We start from the raw sequence: 17,738 nt of genomic DNA, 5'->3' as shown, positions 1-17,738 counted from the left end.
TCAAAAAAATAAAGGGAACACTAAAATAACACATCCTAGATCTGAATGAATGAAATATTCTTATTAAATACTTTTTTCTTTACATAGTTGAATGTGCTGACAACAAAATCACACAAAAATGATCAATGGAAATCAAATTTATCAACCCATGGAGGTCTGGATTTGGAGTCACACTCAAAATTAAAGTGGAAAACCACACTACAGGCTGATCCAACTTTGATGTACTGTCCTTAAAACAAGTCAAAATGAGGCTCAGTAGTGTGTGTGGACTCCATGTGCCTGTATGGCCTCCCTACAACGCCTGGGCATGCTCCTGATTAGGTGGCGGATGGTCTCCTGAGGGATCTCCTCCCAGACCTGGACTAGAGCATCCGCCAACTCTTGGACAGTCTGTGATGCAACGTGGCGTTGGTGGATGGAGCGAGACATGATGTTCCAGATGTGCTCAATTGGATTCAGGTCTGGGGAACGGGAGGGCCAGTCCATAGCATCAATGCCTTCCTCTTGCAGGAACTGCTGACACACTCCAGCCACATGAGGTCTAGCATTGTCTTGCATTAGGAGGAACCCAGGGCCAACCGCACCAGCATATGGTCTCACAAGGGGTCTGAGGATCTCATCTCGGTACCTAATGGCAGTCAGGCTACCTCTGGCGAGCACATGGAGGGCTGTGCGGCCCCCCCAAAAAATGCCACCCCACACCATGTCTGACCCACCGCCAAACTCGTCATGCTGGAGGATGTTGCAGGCAGCATAACGTTCTCCACTGCGTCTCCAGACTCTGTCACGTCTGTCACATGTGCTCAGTGTGAACCTGCTTTCATCTGTGAAGAGCACAGGGCGCCAGTGGCGAATTTGCCAATCTTGGTGTTCTCTGGCAAATGCCAAACGTCCTGCACGGTGTTGGGCTGTAAGCACAACCCCCACCTGTGGACGTCGGGCCCTCATACCACCCTCATGGAGTCTGTTTCTGACCGTTTGAGCAGACACATGCACATTTGTGGCCTGCTGGAGGTCATTTTGCAGGGCTCTGGCAGTGCTTCTCCTGCTCCTCCTTGCACAAAGGCGGAGGTAGCGGTCCTGCTGCTGGGTTGTTGCCCTCCTACGGCCTCCTCCACGTCTCCTGATGTACTAGCCTGTCTCCTGGTAGCGCCTCCATGCTCTGGACACTACGCTGTCAGACACAGCAAACCTTCTTGCCACAGCTCTCATTGATGTCCCATCCTGGATGAGCTGCACTACCTGAGCCACTTGTGTGGGTTGTAGACTCCGTCTCATGCTACCACTAGAGTGAAAGCACCGCCAGCATTCAAAAGTGACCAAAACATCAGCCAGGAAGCATAGGAACTGAGAAGTGGTCTGTGGTCACCACCTGCAGAACCACTCCTTTATTGGGGGTGATTGCCTATAATTTATCTTGCTTATTGCCTATAATTTCCACCTGTTGTCTATTCCATTTGCACAACAGCATGTGAAATGTATTGTCAATCAGTGTTGCTTCCTAAGTGGACAGTTTGATTTCCCAGAAGTGTGATTGACTTGGAGTTACATTGTGTTGTTTAAGTGTTCCCTTTATTCTTTTGAGCAGTGTATTTAGACTTTTACCCAACTGAAGGCCATTAGACCAATATTAGGATATCCCTAGATGTGAAATATCTTCACTCCTAGAAGGGCCTCCAGGCTTCTGTCATAACAGTCCATTTTGAATGAGGAAAAAAATATTTACAGTGGCAGTTTGGTAAAAACGAATCCCGTCCGAATCGTTCACTGGAAAAACTGACATGCTGTGGTAATAATTACATAACCGATGTTCTAAAGTAATACTAGTCCCATGCGAATAGGCCTAGACTGTCCAGGTAATTCCACCTATAGATGTCACTTTTTAAATTCACTTCAATCAGTGTAGATGAAGGGGAGGAGACAGGTTAAAGAAGGATTTTTAAGCCCTGAGACATGGGTTTTGTATGTGTGCCATTGAGGATACGATTTAAGTCCCTTTGAACGGGGTATGGTAGTAGCTGCCAGGCGAACCGGTTAGTGTGTATCAAGAACTGCAATGCTGCTGAGTTTTTCACACCCAACAGTTTCCTGTGTGTATCAAGAGTGGTCCACCACCCAACGGACATCCAGCCAACTTGACAACTGTGGGAAGCATTGGAGTCAACACGGGCCAGTATCCCTGTGGAATGCTGTCGACACCTTGTAGAGTCCATGCCCCGACAAATTGAGGCTGTTCTGTGGGCAAAAGGGGGTGCAACTCAATATTAGGATGGTGTTCCTAGTATTTTGTACACTGTATATTCACCCCTCAAAAAGACAGGCAAAAGTTAGTTGAATTTCCAATGTGTGACCACTATGCTTTCAACCATCTAAAAAGCGCAATCAAATACCAATGGAAAAACAATTTGACATTTTGTTAAGTTGTCACCCTATTGTCTATCACTGCACTGTCAACCATTTAAAAGTACAGAACGTTCCAATGGGAATACATTCCAATGGGAATACATTCCAATGGGAATACAATGTCAGATATTTTGTTTATTTATGCAACAGATTGTGTTATCACTGTTTCATCTAATAGCAGAACCAAGTGACCTGCATTGTAGTTGAGATTACATTCAAAGCACATGGTGCAAGTGATCAATGCCGTTTGAGATTCGGTGCAGATTATTACAGCAATTGTGAAGATCTGCGACGACCTTTGCATATGCTATCTTGAACATGCACACTTTATACGGTTACATAAGACATTTTTAGTCACTGTAACCTGAATGTGGCCATGGATGTGTTACTCATTTTAATGTTGAATGTTACATTAGTTTGTAATAAAACTATGTACTGTATTACAAAAGTAATATTGAATTGTGTTTGGTTGACAACGCAACCAAATATCAATATTTAAAGGAGATGTATCCTCTGCTTGGATATCTGTGCCACTGACTTAATCTGACTTTAATTTGTCTACAGATAAAAAATTGATAGTCTGTTGGTTTCACGACTCAATCTCAAACCCCCAAATACTTGAATGTACTTTAAATAAAGTTTGATTTAATTTAGTCCTATTCTTTAAGTTTGATGTTTAGTTGAGACGTGAATCCAACAACCTGGAATTAAAGCCAGACTAAGTCAGTGGTGCAGATGGAACTATCCAAGCAGAAGATACATCTTTAAATGTTGATATTTGGTTGCACCTATAACCAAACATAATTAGGGCTGTAGCGGTCATTAAATTTTGTCAGCTGGTGATTGTCAAGCAAATAACTGCTGGTCTCATGGTAATTGACCGTTAATTAACATAAACACATTTAGAATATCCTGGCTTCCACACACATATCCTACCATCCACAGACCTTTGGAAAATCTACATTTTTACAAATCGAATAAATCCATGTAATATATCGTACACCTTCATAAATCTATTATTTATTTTAGACAGGTGTAAAGAAAGATGATATGAAGAAAATGTAGTATATTTCAGAAGAACAGAATAGCGTACTGTGAGTTGTCCTTATGCTAGTTCCTGATCTGGCTACGCCATATGGCTGTGGGCTACACTAGTTAATTTAGCAGACAAGATTTGCTTAGAATTCTGTGGCATTATTTTATATTATTTTATAGTATGAGGAATACAATGGAACAAAACGGAATAAAATAGAAAGGATATTTTCTCCAAACGATTTGAGTGCGCACATGCAGCTATTCTGTGTTGAGCAGTTAATAAAGAAACAGGTCCTCCTATATGCTTAATTTAGTGTTATTTACATAACTGCAGTTGTGGTACAAACATTAGGCTATATGTTTTGATGTATGATACATTGTAAGGCTGCATGATACGACTCTAATGATGGTTTGAAAATAAGTCACATGATAGGCATGAGCTCTCCTTTGTTTTTTGCACAGGCTGTACACTCTTCATCAGTCTCTTATTCACAATTTGACAAGCACTTCATAATGCCTCGAATTTCCCGGCTGGCATCCCTGTTGTGTGGCCATAATGCCCCCTAAAAAAATCCATACTTTTTGCGGCCAGTGACCGTTTGTGCCCTTGAGCTGAATATAATATTATAATTCCCTTCTCCCGGCTGGGTGCTCGAAGGACCTCCCACTCACATGGCTCTCTGTCACGTGATCGGGTCTTTCTCACAGGCTACAAGTGAAGACAAACACATCTGGGACGAAGATATAAGAAGAACTGCCCACATTTACTTTTCATCAGCCAACAACATGAGTAGGCCTAACGAACAGCAAAAGCACTAACCTATGTCAATATACTATCCCCCATAGAGCAAAAGATTACCTTTTCTATTCTGTGCGAGAAATGAAAATTCCGAACATAGTCTTGGACAGTTGTGGGAGGCGAAAGATCCCAAATTAAAACAACCAGTAGCATGGGGCAACAGATCAGAACGTTTAGCTTAAAAATGTTGATCAACTATTAGGCCATTTCTTCACATAGGCTCAGCAATGCGCACACAGCAGTATATTATAAGCGCAAATGTTACAGCAGTGTTTATATATCCCAATGCCCCAGGTCAGTGATTTAGGACATTGCCCTGTGTAGGGTGCTGTCTTTTGCATAGGACGTTAAACGGGTGTTCTGACTCTCTGTGGTCGCTAAATATCCCATGGCACTTATCGTAGGGGTGTTAACTCCAGTGGCACGGCTAAATTCCAATCTGGCTCTCATACCATCATTGCCACCTAATCATCCCCAGTTTCCAATTGGCTCATTAATCCCCCCCCCCCCCCCCCCCCCCCCTCCCTGTAACTATTCTCCAGGTCGTTGCTGTAAGTGATGTGTTCTCAGTCAATTATTTTTTGCAGATGTCACTGTCCGAGAGTATCAAACAAGATATCACAACAAAAACAGTGGCCCAAAAATATAGATAAAAAAGTAGATTAGAATATAGATTAGAATAATCTGTAGAATAGATATAGAAAGGCACTTGATCTGATTCAATTAAGCTGTGCACAGCGCTTGTATTTCCAAGGGGGCAGAGGTGCTTAATGAGGTTTCACACCACCGGTCCATAGAACTCTCACCCCAGTAAGCTGTTGAATTCACCAATAGGAAATATCCTAAACTCTAGAGCAAGCTGACTGAAGGCCCTTTGCTGGTGCCTGCAGCTATACCGTGGATTAAGCTAGCCTGAGTGCCAGTCTGTTTGTGCCGTCATGCCAACTCTGGCACTCATTGTCATGCCAAACAATGTTTGGCTTGCCAATGACATCAATGGAGTTGGCAAAAACAGCAGATCTGGGACCAGGCTAGAATTAAGCTCCTGTACTGTACATTTGGTTTTAAAATATTTTTGTTTATGCTCATTGAATGTTTTGTAAAGCCTTGAACATCTTGATTTGTTTAAGTACCCATAATGATCAAAGCAAAATGGGTCACTGACACTGTCAAATACTGGATTGCTGCTGAAAAGACTGAGATAAAACTGTAAAATGGAAAACCTTAAATCATTCTCTAAAGGGTTTTCACATGCCGTTCTTCTTGTCCAAACACTGATTGGGAGGTGAACACATTGCCTGTGTTCCACATGGCACCCTATTCCCTATAAAGTGCACTACTTTTGACCAGATGACTCCGTTTTCCGCAGCCATCGTAACCAAGTCATCATGCTGCAACTACATCACATGACTTGTTACTTTGTTCATCATTTTCCATCACCCTCTTTTTTATGACCTTTTTCTTTCCTGGCATTATGTTTATAGTGCTAAGATGTCAAGCTGTGTTTTTTTCCCCTTCTTGATTCGTGCTGTGATTTTCTCCCTCTCTCTGTGCTGGACCTCAGTGATTTGGGAGGCAGGTAGTGTACATCATTCACTCTCCATCCTCAGTCTGCCTCTGTGTGTGTCTGTCTTGTCTGTCCATCGTTTTGTCTACACAGGGATGCGTTCAGTACAGAGCAATGTTATGTGTCTGATTTTCTGACTGGTAGATCTGAACATGTAGTGTTCATAATCAATCAATCTAATTTTGCATCCTTCTGAACGCAACGTGACATGCAAGTCAGACTGACCAGGCAATTAGTGTTGTGGTGTCTGGCTGGTACACCTCTACTGCTTTGTCTATCCGTTGTGTGTGTGTGTGGATTTCAGTATGTTGGAGCTCAGAGTGCATCAGCTCTTCATTGAAATTCATACTCTTCGTAAATGTATGTTAATCGTTAATCTCACTGTCATCTAATGTCTGTGTATTATGATTAGGATCGGTTTCCCCTCCTTCAGTGTGTGTGTCTATGTGTGGCTCTCTTGTCCCCTCTAAACACCTGTCTCCCTCTCTCCCCTTTATCTCTCTCTCTCTCTCTCTCGCTCTCTCTCTCTCTCTCTCTCTCTCTATTTCTCCTTTATCTCTCTCTCTCTCTCTCTCTTTTTCACTCTATTTCTCCTTTATCTCTCTCTCTCTCTATTTCTCCTTTATCTCCCTCTCTCTCTATTTCTATTTCTCCTTTATCTCCCTCTCTCTCTCCTTTATCTCCCTCTCTCTCTTTCTCTCTCTCCTTTATCTCACTCTCTCTTCTCTCCCTCCCTCTCTTCTTTATCTCCCTCTCTCCTTCATCGCCCTCTCTCGCTCCCTCCCTCTCTCCCTCCTTTATCTCCCTCCCTCTCTCCTTTATCTCCCTCTCTCGCTCCATCCCTTTCTCCCTCTCTCCTTTATCTCCCTCTCTTAGTGGCGGTGGTGGCGGTAAGCAATCCATAGCCATTGACGACTGTACATTCCACCAGTGTGTGCGTCTCAGCAAGTTTGACGCTGAGCGCAGCATCAGCTTCATTCCTCCGGACGGAGAATGTGAACTCATGAGGTAACGAGCTTGTGTGATACAGACACACAAACACACGCACACACACACACATTCACACACAGGCTATGTCTTTATGTGTCTGTTTTGTGTGTGTGTTTGCCACTTCTCCACAGGTACCGCACCACCAAGGACATCATCCTACCCTTCCGTGTCATCCCCCTTGTCAGGGAGGTGGGCCGCACCAAGCTTGAAGTCAAGGTGGTCATTAAGTCCAACTTCAAGCCCTCGCTTCTGGCTCAGAAGATTGAGGTATGGCTACAGAGGGATATAGGGGTACCAAGTGAGCATAAAGCTTTGGACACAGTACCTGACCAGGTCGTGGTCATCACGGTCAGGTAAAAGTCCTGAAATTACACACTTTTGTAGTAGTGCTCAACATAGCCATTTCGGAAGCACCCTTGGTCTTACCCATAAACTAATGAATGAGTGTTTGTAGATGGGGAATGGATCCACTGAGCTGAATGTCTTTTTCCATGTTCTTACTACCCAGGTGCGCATCCCCACCCCTCTCAACACCAGCGGGGTCCAGGTGATCTGCATGAAGGGCAAGGCCAAGTACAAGGCCAGCGAGAACGCCATCGTCTGGAAGTAAGTTTTCCTCACTGTCGTTCTCAGGTTATCCGTACCAGGGCCCTGTTTATTAGGGCTCACATTGGAAAACATTACGCAACCTGGGGGAAAACATGGAAAATAAGTGGTTCTTATTGGACAAGTCCAGGTAGTCCCTCCCTGTTTCAGTCAATTTTTACTGTTTTGTACCTGATGAACTCCACACAGGTTAGGCACCAGCCTGAGAAACGCTTCACAGTCGCCTATAAACTACGGACCAAAAAAAGTTGTTAATTGCGCCACTGGTTAATTGGGGACTTTATTCAGTTAAACAAGTCCTATATCGACATAACCTGTAAGGCCGCTCAGCAAGGAAGAAGCCACTGCTCCAAAACCGCCATAAAAAAAGCCAGCATACGGTTTGCAACTTTTTGGAGAAATGTCCTCTGGTCTGATGAAACAAAAATAGAACTGTTAGGCCATAATGACCATCATTATGTTTGGAGGAGAAATGGGGAAGCTTGCAAGCCGAAGATCACCATCCCAACCGTGAAGCACGGGGATGGCAGCATCATGTTGTGGGGGTGCTTTGCTGCGGGAGGGACTGGTGCACTTCACAAAATAGATGGCTTCATGAGGAAAGAAATTTATGTGGATATATTGAAGCAACATCTCAAGACATCAGTCAGGAAGTTAAAGCTTGGTCACAAATGGGTCTTCCAAATGGACAATGACCCCAAGCATACTTCCAATGTTGTGGCAAAATGGCTTAACCTCTCTGGGATATTCAGGACGGTAGCGTCCCACCCCGCCAACAGCCAGTGAAAGTGCAGGGCGCCAAATTCAAAACAACAAAAATCTCATAATTAAAATTCATCAAGCAAACAATTATTTCACACCGTTTTATTTTTCAAAAAGGCTTTACAGCAAAAGCACCACAAACGATTGTTAGGTCACCACCAAGTCACAGAAAAACACTGCCATTTTCCAGCCAAAGAGAGGAGTCACAAAAAGCAGGAATATAGATTAAATTGATCACTAACCTTTGATGATCTTCATCAGATGACACTCATAGGACTTCATGTTACACAATACATGTATGTTTTGTTCGATAAAGTGCATATTTATATCCCAAAATCTCATTTTACATTGGCGTGTTATGTTCAGTAGTTCCAAAACATGCAGTGATTTTGCAGAGAGCCACATCAATTTACAGAAATACTCATAATAAACATTGATAAAAGATACAACTATTATACATGGAACTTTAGATAAACTTCTCCTTAATGCAACTGCTGTGTCAGATTTTTAAAAAAACTTTACGGAAAAAGCATACCATGCAATAATCTGAGTACGGCGCTCAGAGACCAAAACAGCCAAAGAGAGTCAACATTAGTCAGAAATAGCATTATAAATATTACCTTACCTTTGATGATCTTCATCATAACTCCCAGGAATCCCAGTTCTACAATAAATGTTTGATTTGTTCGATAAAGTTCATAATTTATGTCCAAATACCTCCTTGTTTTTTTAAGAGAGAGAGAGAATGAGTAGGAATGGGAGGTGCATCTTGTGTTGATAGCAAGCCCTAATCCTGATGGAGAGGTGTGTGTGTGTGTGAATCTGTGAGTGGATTATGAGAGAGCTGTTTGTTCAGGAAAATAAACAGAATTGAGCACTTTAGATGTTTCTAATTGTTTTAGTATTATGTATTCTGCTTAAAATCGTCCTAAAACTGAGCACATATTACTTTTATTGCTTTATATGAAATTAACGTGAAAAGAAAACATCTCAAAATGTATTGCAGATTTTCAGAAAAGCTGCAGCAAAACAAGCATTTTTGGCCACGGGAATCACAATTTTTCTTCACAAAATCCTGGATCCATAAGATGGACACCAAATAGGGCTATCTTCTGTTAACCACCCCTACCTTGTCACAACACAACTGATTGGCTCAAACGCATTAAGAAGGAAAGAAATTCCACAAATAACTTTCAACAAGGCACAACTGTTAATTGAAATGCATTCCAGGTGACTACTTCATGAAGCTGGTTGAAAGAATGCCAAAAGTGTGCAAATCTGTCTTCAAGGCAAAGGGTGGCTACGTTGAAGAATCTCAAATATAAAATATATTTTGATTGGTTTAACACTTTTTTAGTTACTAAATGATTCCATGTGTATTATTTCATCGTTTTGATGTCTTCACTATTATTCTACAATTTAGAAAATAGTACAAAATTAAACAAAACCCTTGAATGAGGGTTTGATATCCGGATATTCGATTAACCGTGCTCATCCCTAGTGTGTGTGCGCGTGTGCGCACACGTCTGTGTTTGTGCTGTGGAATGGTCTTAACTGTGTGTGGCTATGCGTGTCTGCAGGATCAAACGTATGGCAGGGATGAAGGAGTCTCAAATCAGTGCTGAGATTGAGCTGCTGCCCACCAACGACAAGAAGAAGTGGGCGCGCCCTCCCATCTCTATGAACTTTGAGGTGATTAGGTCTTTTATTTCCTCTATCTCTACTGTAGCTGGGCTCCAGATCAGTTTGTGCTGTATTACCAACTATTACCAACTTCAATGGTTGAATGACCCAGGTGTGATAATGTTTCTGGCCTGTCAAATGGGCCCCCCAGTGGCACAGCGGTCTCAGGCACTGCATCTTCATGCTAGAGGCGTCACTACAGACGCCCTGGTTTGAATCCAGGCTGTATCACAACGAGCTGTGTTTGGTGCCATAGGGTGGCGCACAATTGGCCCAGTGTTGGCCGGTGTAGGCCGTCATTATGAAATAAGATTTTGTGCTTAACTGACTTACTTAGTTAAATAAACTCTCTCCCAGGTGTAATTATGGTTCTGTTATGGTCTCCCAGGTGCCATTTGCTCCGTCCGGACTCAAGGTGCGCTACCTGAAGGTGTTCGAGCCCAAGCTGAACTACAGTGACCACGACGTCATCAAATGGGTGCGCTATATCGGCCGCAGCGGCATTTACGAGACACGCTGCTAACCGCCACCTCACAATCGGGTGGAAAGAGGGACGCAACAGGGAAGAGGCTGGACCAAGGGAGGGAGCGAAAGATGACAACATGGGGTCGTTTCTTTCAGTCTTTTTTTCCTGACAAACGAAAAAAAATCTATATATTGAAAATTATTATATTACTAAACGCATATATGTATAAATAATGCAAACATCCTGTGAAGTACAAAAAATACCATCTGCATCTAAAGGCTCTTTTCCCCTTTTTAATCTAAACAAAAAATCCATTCCACCCCCATGATATGTTGTTTACTATTCCTGTACAACCCATCTATTCCCCATGGCACTGAATTAGTGGACAACTATACCCCTTGCCCATAACCACAGATCTAGAATAAGATCACGCACCATACCCTCAATCCTAATGTATTAGGAGGATAAAAAAAAGTATCTGACCATGTATCATTGGCTTAGGAGTAACTGCTACCCTCCCTCTCTTGATGCTGGCATAGGAGTGTGTGTGTCGCTCTTCTGTTCTCCTGTAGCAACTAACGTCTCTTGTCCCACCTCTCTCTCCCCAGCCCTGCCCCTGTATCTATATCTAACCGGTGGAGTCACTCTTTAGCCTAGTGTGTAGTTTTCAGCCGTATGTGGTGTAGATGCATCCGTTAAGTGTCATGCCGTTTTCAGTACATTTGATACGTTTAGTTATTTTAACACCCGGCCTTCCCCGAGTATTTTAGTCATGAATCGTCTTGTGTTTTTGTATTTAGTGCTTTGTCGTGCTTCTCTAAAGCTCTCTGGCCACCATTCCATCGCGCTGTCTCGCGGTCTTATCCCACACCCTTAGTCCTCCTCTACTATTTCCAATAGCTGGGGGTGTCATTGTTATTATGATTCCTCCTGACGCAGGTATCATTTTGCTGTACTTCCTGTCGTTTTCTGTCTTAAGTGCTGCAGAGATTCCTTCTGTGTGACCAAAATTGTCAGTTTTAGGAACAACAACAAAAATGTAGCGATGACAATAGACGGGACACATCAGTCTATGAATATAAATATATATAAACACATCTCTATATTGTATGAATGGTAAAAATGTGCTATCGAGCAGAGCCAGTTGTTACGGTCTCAATGGTCTGCTGTTAGGGATGGTGTTTGTGTAGGAGACGCAGTTGAGCAGATCTGTGTGTGTGTGTGTGCGTGTGTGCGCGAGTGCATTGCTATTCTTCCCCAGGACCACGATCTGCTGAACATGTCTCGGGAGTCTGAAATTCTGGCTGTAAATTCCCAGTTCTGATCCCGACTGGAATGCTGACCCTTCCATACGCTTTACATTAGCATGGGTGTATTTCTTGACCAGTTAAAGGGATAGTTCAACAAATTACAATGGCATTGGTTTCCTTACCCTGTAAGCAGTCTATGGACAAGGTACGACAACAACATGCTTTGGTTTAGTTTCCCTGTCACTGTTATCACATGCTAATGTTTTATCATTTGTGGCACAAATCCCATTCATGTCATGGGACCGATATTAGCATTTGTTGCTCATCATGTTCAAATCAATTTGTGATCCATTTGGACATGATGCATGAAAAACGATAATATTGGTCCCATGACTTCAATGGGATTTGTGCCACAAATGCTAAAATGTTTGCATGTGGAAACGGTGCCAAGGAAACTAAACCAAAGCATGGCTTGCTGTCATACCTTGTCCAAAGACTGCTTACAGGGTAAGGAAACTCATTTGTAACTTGGGTGAACTATTCCTTTAACCTTCAAAAACCCCCTTATATTCCATGTGCACTGATTTCCCCCACTCATATAAAAAAAAAAATTGTTTACAACTTAATTTTGAAATCAGTTTAATGAAGGGATTTGGATATGGAACAATGGTGTGTGTTACCAGAGAGCGAGAAATGGGTTGCGTCCCAAATAGTACATTACTTTTAAGGTGCCATTTGGGACAGAGCTTCTGCTAACTTCTGAAAAACTCTATCTCTTTGGCTGGCTGTAATTGCACACTATTCCCAAAATCCTATGGGCCCTGGCCAAAAGTAGTGCACTATATAGGCAATAGGTTGCCAATTGAGACCTAGTCTCCCTCTCTGGTCAATGCCCACTATGTCATGCCACACCCTGAGGGATGGGTAGGGAGAGTCCTGGGGGCTTGACCCTCTGCTTCAATGTTTCCATGGGATCCATTTGGTAACTATGTGACTGTCAAGGTAATCCCAATAAAAAGGTGTAACCAATGGAATTCTGTCTATCAACTTATTTCTGCAGCAGAAGTTCAGTTTCTGTCTTGCAGTTACAGTGCTTTCAGAAAGTATTTGCACACTTCGACCTTTTCCACATTTTGTTGTGTTACAGCCTGAATTTAAAATGGAATAAAATTAGATATTTTGTCACTGGCCTACATACAATACCCAGTAATGTCAAAGTGTAACTCTTAAAAAAATAAAACATTTCAAATGAATTTATCAAAAGCTGAAAAATGTTGAGTCAAGTATTCAAACCCATTTGTTATGGCAAGCATAAATACATTTAGGAGTAAAAATGTGCTCAACAAGTCACAAGTTGCATGGACTCACTCCATGCAATAATAGTGTTTAACGTAATTGTAATGACTACCTCATCTCTGTACCCCACACATACAATTATCTATAAGGTCCCTCAGTCACACAGATTCAAGCACAAAGACCAGGGAGGTTTTCAGACAATGAATATCCCTTTGAGCATGGTGAAGTTATTAATTAAACTTTTGATGATGTATCAATACACCCAGTCACTACAAAGATACAGGCGTCTTTCCCAACTCAGTTGCTGGAGAGGAAGGAAACCGCCCAGGGATTTCATCATGATGGCCAATAGTGACTTTAAAACAGTTGAAAGTTTAATGGCTGTGAGTAACACTGATAGTGATAAGTTTGAGGAATTTCCAATATAACACATCACTGAGTACCACTCTCCATATTTTCAAGCATAGTGGTGGCTGCATCATTTTATGGATATGCTTTTAATCATTTATTTTTTTAACCTTTATTTAACTAGGCAAGTCAGTTAAGAACAAATTCATATTTACAATGACAGCCTACACCGATCAAACCCAGACGACACTGGGCCAATTGTGCGCCACCCTATGGGACTCCAGATCACAGCCAGTTGTGATATAGCCCAGGATCAAACCAGGGTCTGTAGTGACACCTTTAGCACTGAGATGCAGTGCCTTAGACTGCTGCGCCACTCTGGAACCGAAATTCATTAAGGATTTGGGAGTTCTTCCGAATAAAAAATAAACGGAACGGAATGAAGCTAAACACAGGCAAAATCCTAGAGGAAAACCTGGCTCATTCTGCTTTCCACCAGACACTGGGAGATAAATTCCCCTTTCAGCAGGACAATAACCTAAAACAGAAGACCAAATCTATACTGGAGTCCCTTACCAAGAAGAGCATGAATGTTCCTGAGTGTGTCACGCCCTGACCTTATAGAGAGCCGTTTTATTTCTCTATTTGGTTAGGTCAGGGTGTGATGTGGGGTGGGCATTCTATGTTCTATTTTCTATGTTTTGTATTTCTTTGTTTTGGCCGTTATGGTTCTCAATCAGGGACAGCTGTCTATCGTTGTCTCTGATTGGGAACCATACTTAGGCAGCCCTTTTTCCCACCTGTGTTTGTGGGTAGTTAACTTTGTTTGAGGCATTGAGCCGTGTAAGCTTCACGGTAGTGGGCTCGTTTGTTGTTTTGGTGGCGTCATTTTTTAAAAGAAAATATACGCTCACCATGCTGCACCTTGGTCTTCCTCTTTCGACAGCTGTGACAGAGTGGCCGAGTTACAGTTTTGACTTAAATCAGCTTGATTTGACAAGACCTGAAAATGGTTGTATAGCAATGATCAACAACCAATTTGACAGAGTTTGAAGAATTTTGAAAGGAATAATGGGCAAATGTTGCACAACCCAGGTGTGGAAAGCTCTTAGAGACTTACCCAGAAAGACTCACAGCTGTAATTTTTTACAAACATTAGAATGTTTCTTCTACTTTGACACTTAGACTGTAAACTCTCCTTCCAGACTCCCATAAGCATCTCTAATCCAAAATTTAATCTAGAATCGGCTTCCTATTTCACAAAAAAGCATCCTTCACTCATGCTGCCAAACATACCCTTGTAAAACTGACCATCCTACTGATCCTCGACTTTGTCGATGTCATTTACAAAATAGCCTCCAACACTCTACTCAACAAATTGGATGCAGTCTATCACAGTGCCATCTGTTTTGTCACCAAAGCCCCATATACTACCCACCACTGCGACCTGTATGCTCTCGTTGGCTGGTCCTCACTTCATACTCGCCGCCAAACCCACTGGCTCCAGGTCATCTACAAGTCTCTGCTAGGTAAAGCACCAATTTATCTCAGCTCACTGGTCACCATAGCAGCACCCACCCGTAGCACGCGCTCCAGCAGGTATATCTCACTGGTCACCCCCAAAGTCAATTCTTCCTTTGGCCGCCTTTCCTTCCAGTTCTCTGTTGCCAATGACTGGAACGAACTGCAAAAATCACTGAAGTTGGAAACACTTATCTCCCTCACTAGCTTTAAGCACCAGCTGTCAGAGCAGCTCACAGATCACTGCGCCTGTACATAGTTAATCTGTAAATAGCCCATCCAACTACCTCATCCCCATACTGTATTTATTTATTTATCTTGCTCCTTTGCACCCTAGTATCTCAACTTGCACATTCATCTTCTGCACATCTACCATTCCAGTGTTTAATTGCTATATTGTAATTACTTATTTATTGCCTTACCTCCCTTATCCTACCTCAGTTGCACACACTGTATATAGACTTTTTCTACTGTATTATTGACTGTATGTTTGTTTATTCCATGTGTAACTCTGGATTGTTGTTTGTGTCGAACTGCTTTGCTTTATCTTGGCCAGGTCGCAGTTGTAAATGAGAACTTGTTCTCAACTAGCCTACCTGGTTAAATAAAGGTGAAATAAAAAATGTGAGTATTGTGTGAAGATTGTTGACAAAAAGATTACAAATCCATTTTAATCCCACTTTGTAACAACAAAATGTGGAAAAAGTCAGGGTAGCCTAGTGGTTAGAGCATTGGACTAGTAATGTGAAAAAAGTCAGGGTTACCTAGTGGTTAGAGCGTTGGTTGCAAGTTCAAACCCCCGAGCTGACAAGGTACAAATCTGTCGTTCTGCCCCTGAACAGGCAGTTAACCCACTGTTCCTAGGCCGTAATTGAAAATAAGAATTTGTTCTTAACTAACTTGCCTAGTTAAATAATGGTAAAAAAATAAATATTACCTCCTGAAGGCGCTGTATATTATTAATGTTTACACTAATAACTATATACAGTGCATTCGGAAAGTATTCAGATCCCTTGACTTTTTGTTACATTACAGCATTATTTTAAAATGGATGAAATCATTTCCCCCCTCTCATCAATCTAGACACAATACCCCATTAATGACAAAGAATAACTAGTTTTTAGAAATTTTTGCAAATATATTGAAATAAAAAAACTGAAATATCACATTTACATAAGTATTCAGACCCTTTACTCAGTACTTTGTTGAAGGACCTTTGGCAGCGATTATAGCCTTGAGGCTTCTTGGGTATGACTCTACAAGCTTGGCACACCTGTATTTGGGGAGTTTCTCCCATTCTTCTCTGCAGATCCTCTCAAGCTCTGTCAGGTTGGATGGGGAGCGTCTCTGCACGGCTATTTTCAGGTCTCTTCAGAGATGTTTGATCGGGCTCTGGCTGGGCCACTCAAGGACATTCAGAGACTTGTCCCAAAACCACTCCTGTGTTGTCTTAGCTGTGTGCTTAGGGTCGTTGTCCTGTTAGAAGGTAAACCTTCGCCCCAGTCTGAGATCCTGAGCGCACTGGAGCAGGTTTTCATCAAGGATTGCTCTGTACTTTGCTCCGTTCATCTTTCCCTTGATCTGGACTAGTCTCCCAGTCCCTGCCACTGAAAAACATCCCACAGCATGATGCTGCCACCGCCATGCTTTACCGTAGGGGTGGTGGCAGGTTTCCTCCAGGTGTGAAGCTTGGCATTCAGGGCACATAGTTCAATCTTGGTTTCATCAGAACAGATCATCTTGTTTCTCATGGTCTGAGAGTCCTTTAGGTACCTTTTGGCAAACTCCAAGTGGGCAGTCATGTGCCTTTTACTGAGGAGTAGCTTCCATCTGGCCACTCTATCATAAAGGCCTGATTGGTGGAGTGCTGCAGAGATGGTTGTCCTTCTGAAACGTTCTCCCATCTCCACAGAGGAACTCTGGAGCTCTGTCAGAGTGGCCATCAGGTTCTTGGTCACCTCCCTGACCAAGGCCCTTCTCCCCCAATTCCTCAGTTTGGCCGGGTGGCAAGCTCCAGGAAGAGTCTTGGTAGTTCCAAACTTCTTCCATTTAAGAATGATGGAGACCAACTGTGTTCTTGGGGACCTTAAATGTTGCAGAAATATTTTGGTACCCTTCCCCAGATATGTGCCTCGACACAATCCTGTCTCAGAGATCTATGGACAATTCCTACGACCTCATGACTTGGTTTTCGCTCTGACATGCACTGTCAACCATGGGATTATATATAGACAGGTGTGTGCCTTTTAAATCATGTCCAATCAATTGAATTTTCCACATGTGGACTCCAATCAAGTTGTAGAAACATCTCAAGGATGATCAATGGAAACAGGATGAACCTGAGTTGAATTTTGAGTCTCATTGCAAAGGGTCCTAATACTTATGTAAAGGTATTTCTGTTTTTTAGAAATTAGCAACAATTTTACAAAATCTGTTTTGCTTTGTCATTATGGGGTATTGTGTGTAGATTGTGTGTAGATTTTATTTAACCCATTTTAGAATAAGGCTGTAACGTAACAAAATGTTGAAAAAAATCAAGGGGTCTGAATACTTTCTGAATGCACTGTATAATAAGCCATCAAATGTGTATGAATTGTAATGCTTATATCTGATTTAGAAATGGGGGAGGGGGGGGGGGGCGACTCATTAGTACCCACTACTTATGAGTAGATAATTCATGCGCATTCATGAAAGTCAATGTGTTGGCAATTAGATTTTTCTGTCAAATTTAAAAGAAACATTTTCAATGTTTAAGTGTGATTGAGCGTTGTGTAGGCTAGCTCTAATAGTGGGTTACTGACTTTGAAGTTAAAGTAAAACAATGTGGGGATAAACTTTAAATAGGTTTTAAAGTGTCCGTAGGGAAACATTTGTTGAAGGTGACTGTTTAGAAAAGTTAGCTTGTGCAGTGTTGGTGTGGTTGGACAGATGAATAAAGAGATGCGTAATTAAATCCTCATCTTTCAGGGCCCCATAAAAGATCTCCTTTCCAGCTTTTATTTTCGACTCCCC

The 17,738-nt window shown here is 42.2% G+C and overlaps 1 protein-coding gene across 3 annotated transcripts in view; it reads left to right on the top strand.

Annotated features, from left to right (window-relative positions):
* The window catches only part of LOC110507349 (AP-2 complex subunit mu-B), a 34,893-nt gene extending 22,298 nt beyond the window's left edge, over positions 1 to 12,595 (top strand). The window contains exons 9-14 of one of the 3 annotated variants that reach the window (XR_005039962.1): positions 5,802 to 5,816; positions 6,681 to 6,812; positions 6,926 to 7,147; positions 7,303 to 7,400; positions 9,743 to 9,854; positions 10,234 to 10,485. Coding sequence is in view for 2 of the 3 variants with exons in the window: in XM_021587281.2 (XP_021442956.1) it covers positions 5,802 to 5,816; positions 6,681 to 6,812; positions 6,926 to 7,061; positions 7,303 to 7,400; positions 9,743 to 9,854; positions 10,234 to 10,368 (628 nt within the window). In the remaining variant the exon portion in view is untranslated. Of the gene's footprint in view, positions 1 to 5,801; positions 5,817 to 6,680; positions 6,813 to 6,925; positions 7,148 to 7,302; positions 7,401 to 9,742; positions 9,855 to 10,233 lie in introns of all 3 variants that reach the window. The other 2 variants (XM_021587281.2, XM_021587282.2) reach the window with 2 other exon arrangements.
* The last annotated feature ends 5,143 nt before the right edge of the window (positions 12,596 to 17,738 follow it).

Source organism: Oncorhynchus mykiss, chromosome 27 (genome assembly GCF_013265735.2).
Source record: "Oncorhynchus mykiss isolate Arlee chromosome 27, USDA_OmykA_1.1, whole genome shotgun sequence".
Lineage (NCBI taxonomy): Eukaryota > Metazoa > Chordata > Actinopteri > Salmoniformes > Salmonidae > Oncorhynchus > Oncorhynchus mykiss.
This window is presented reverse-complemented; position numbering and strand designations above follow the sequence as displayed.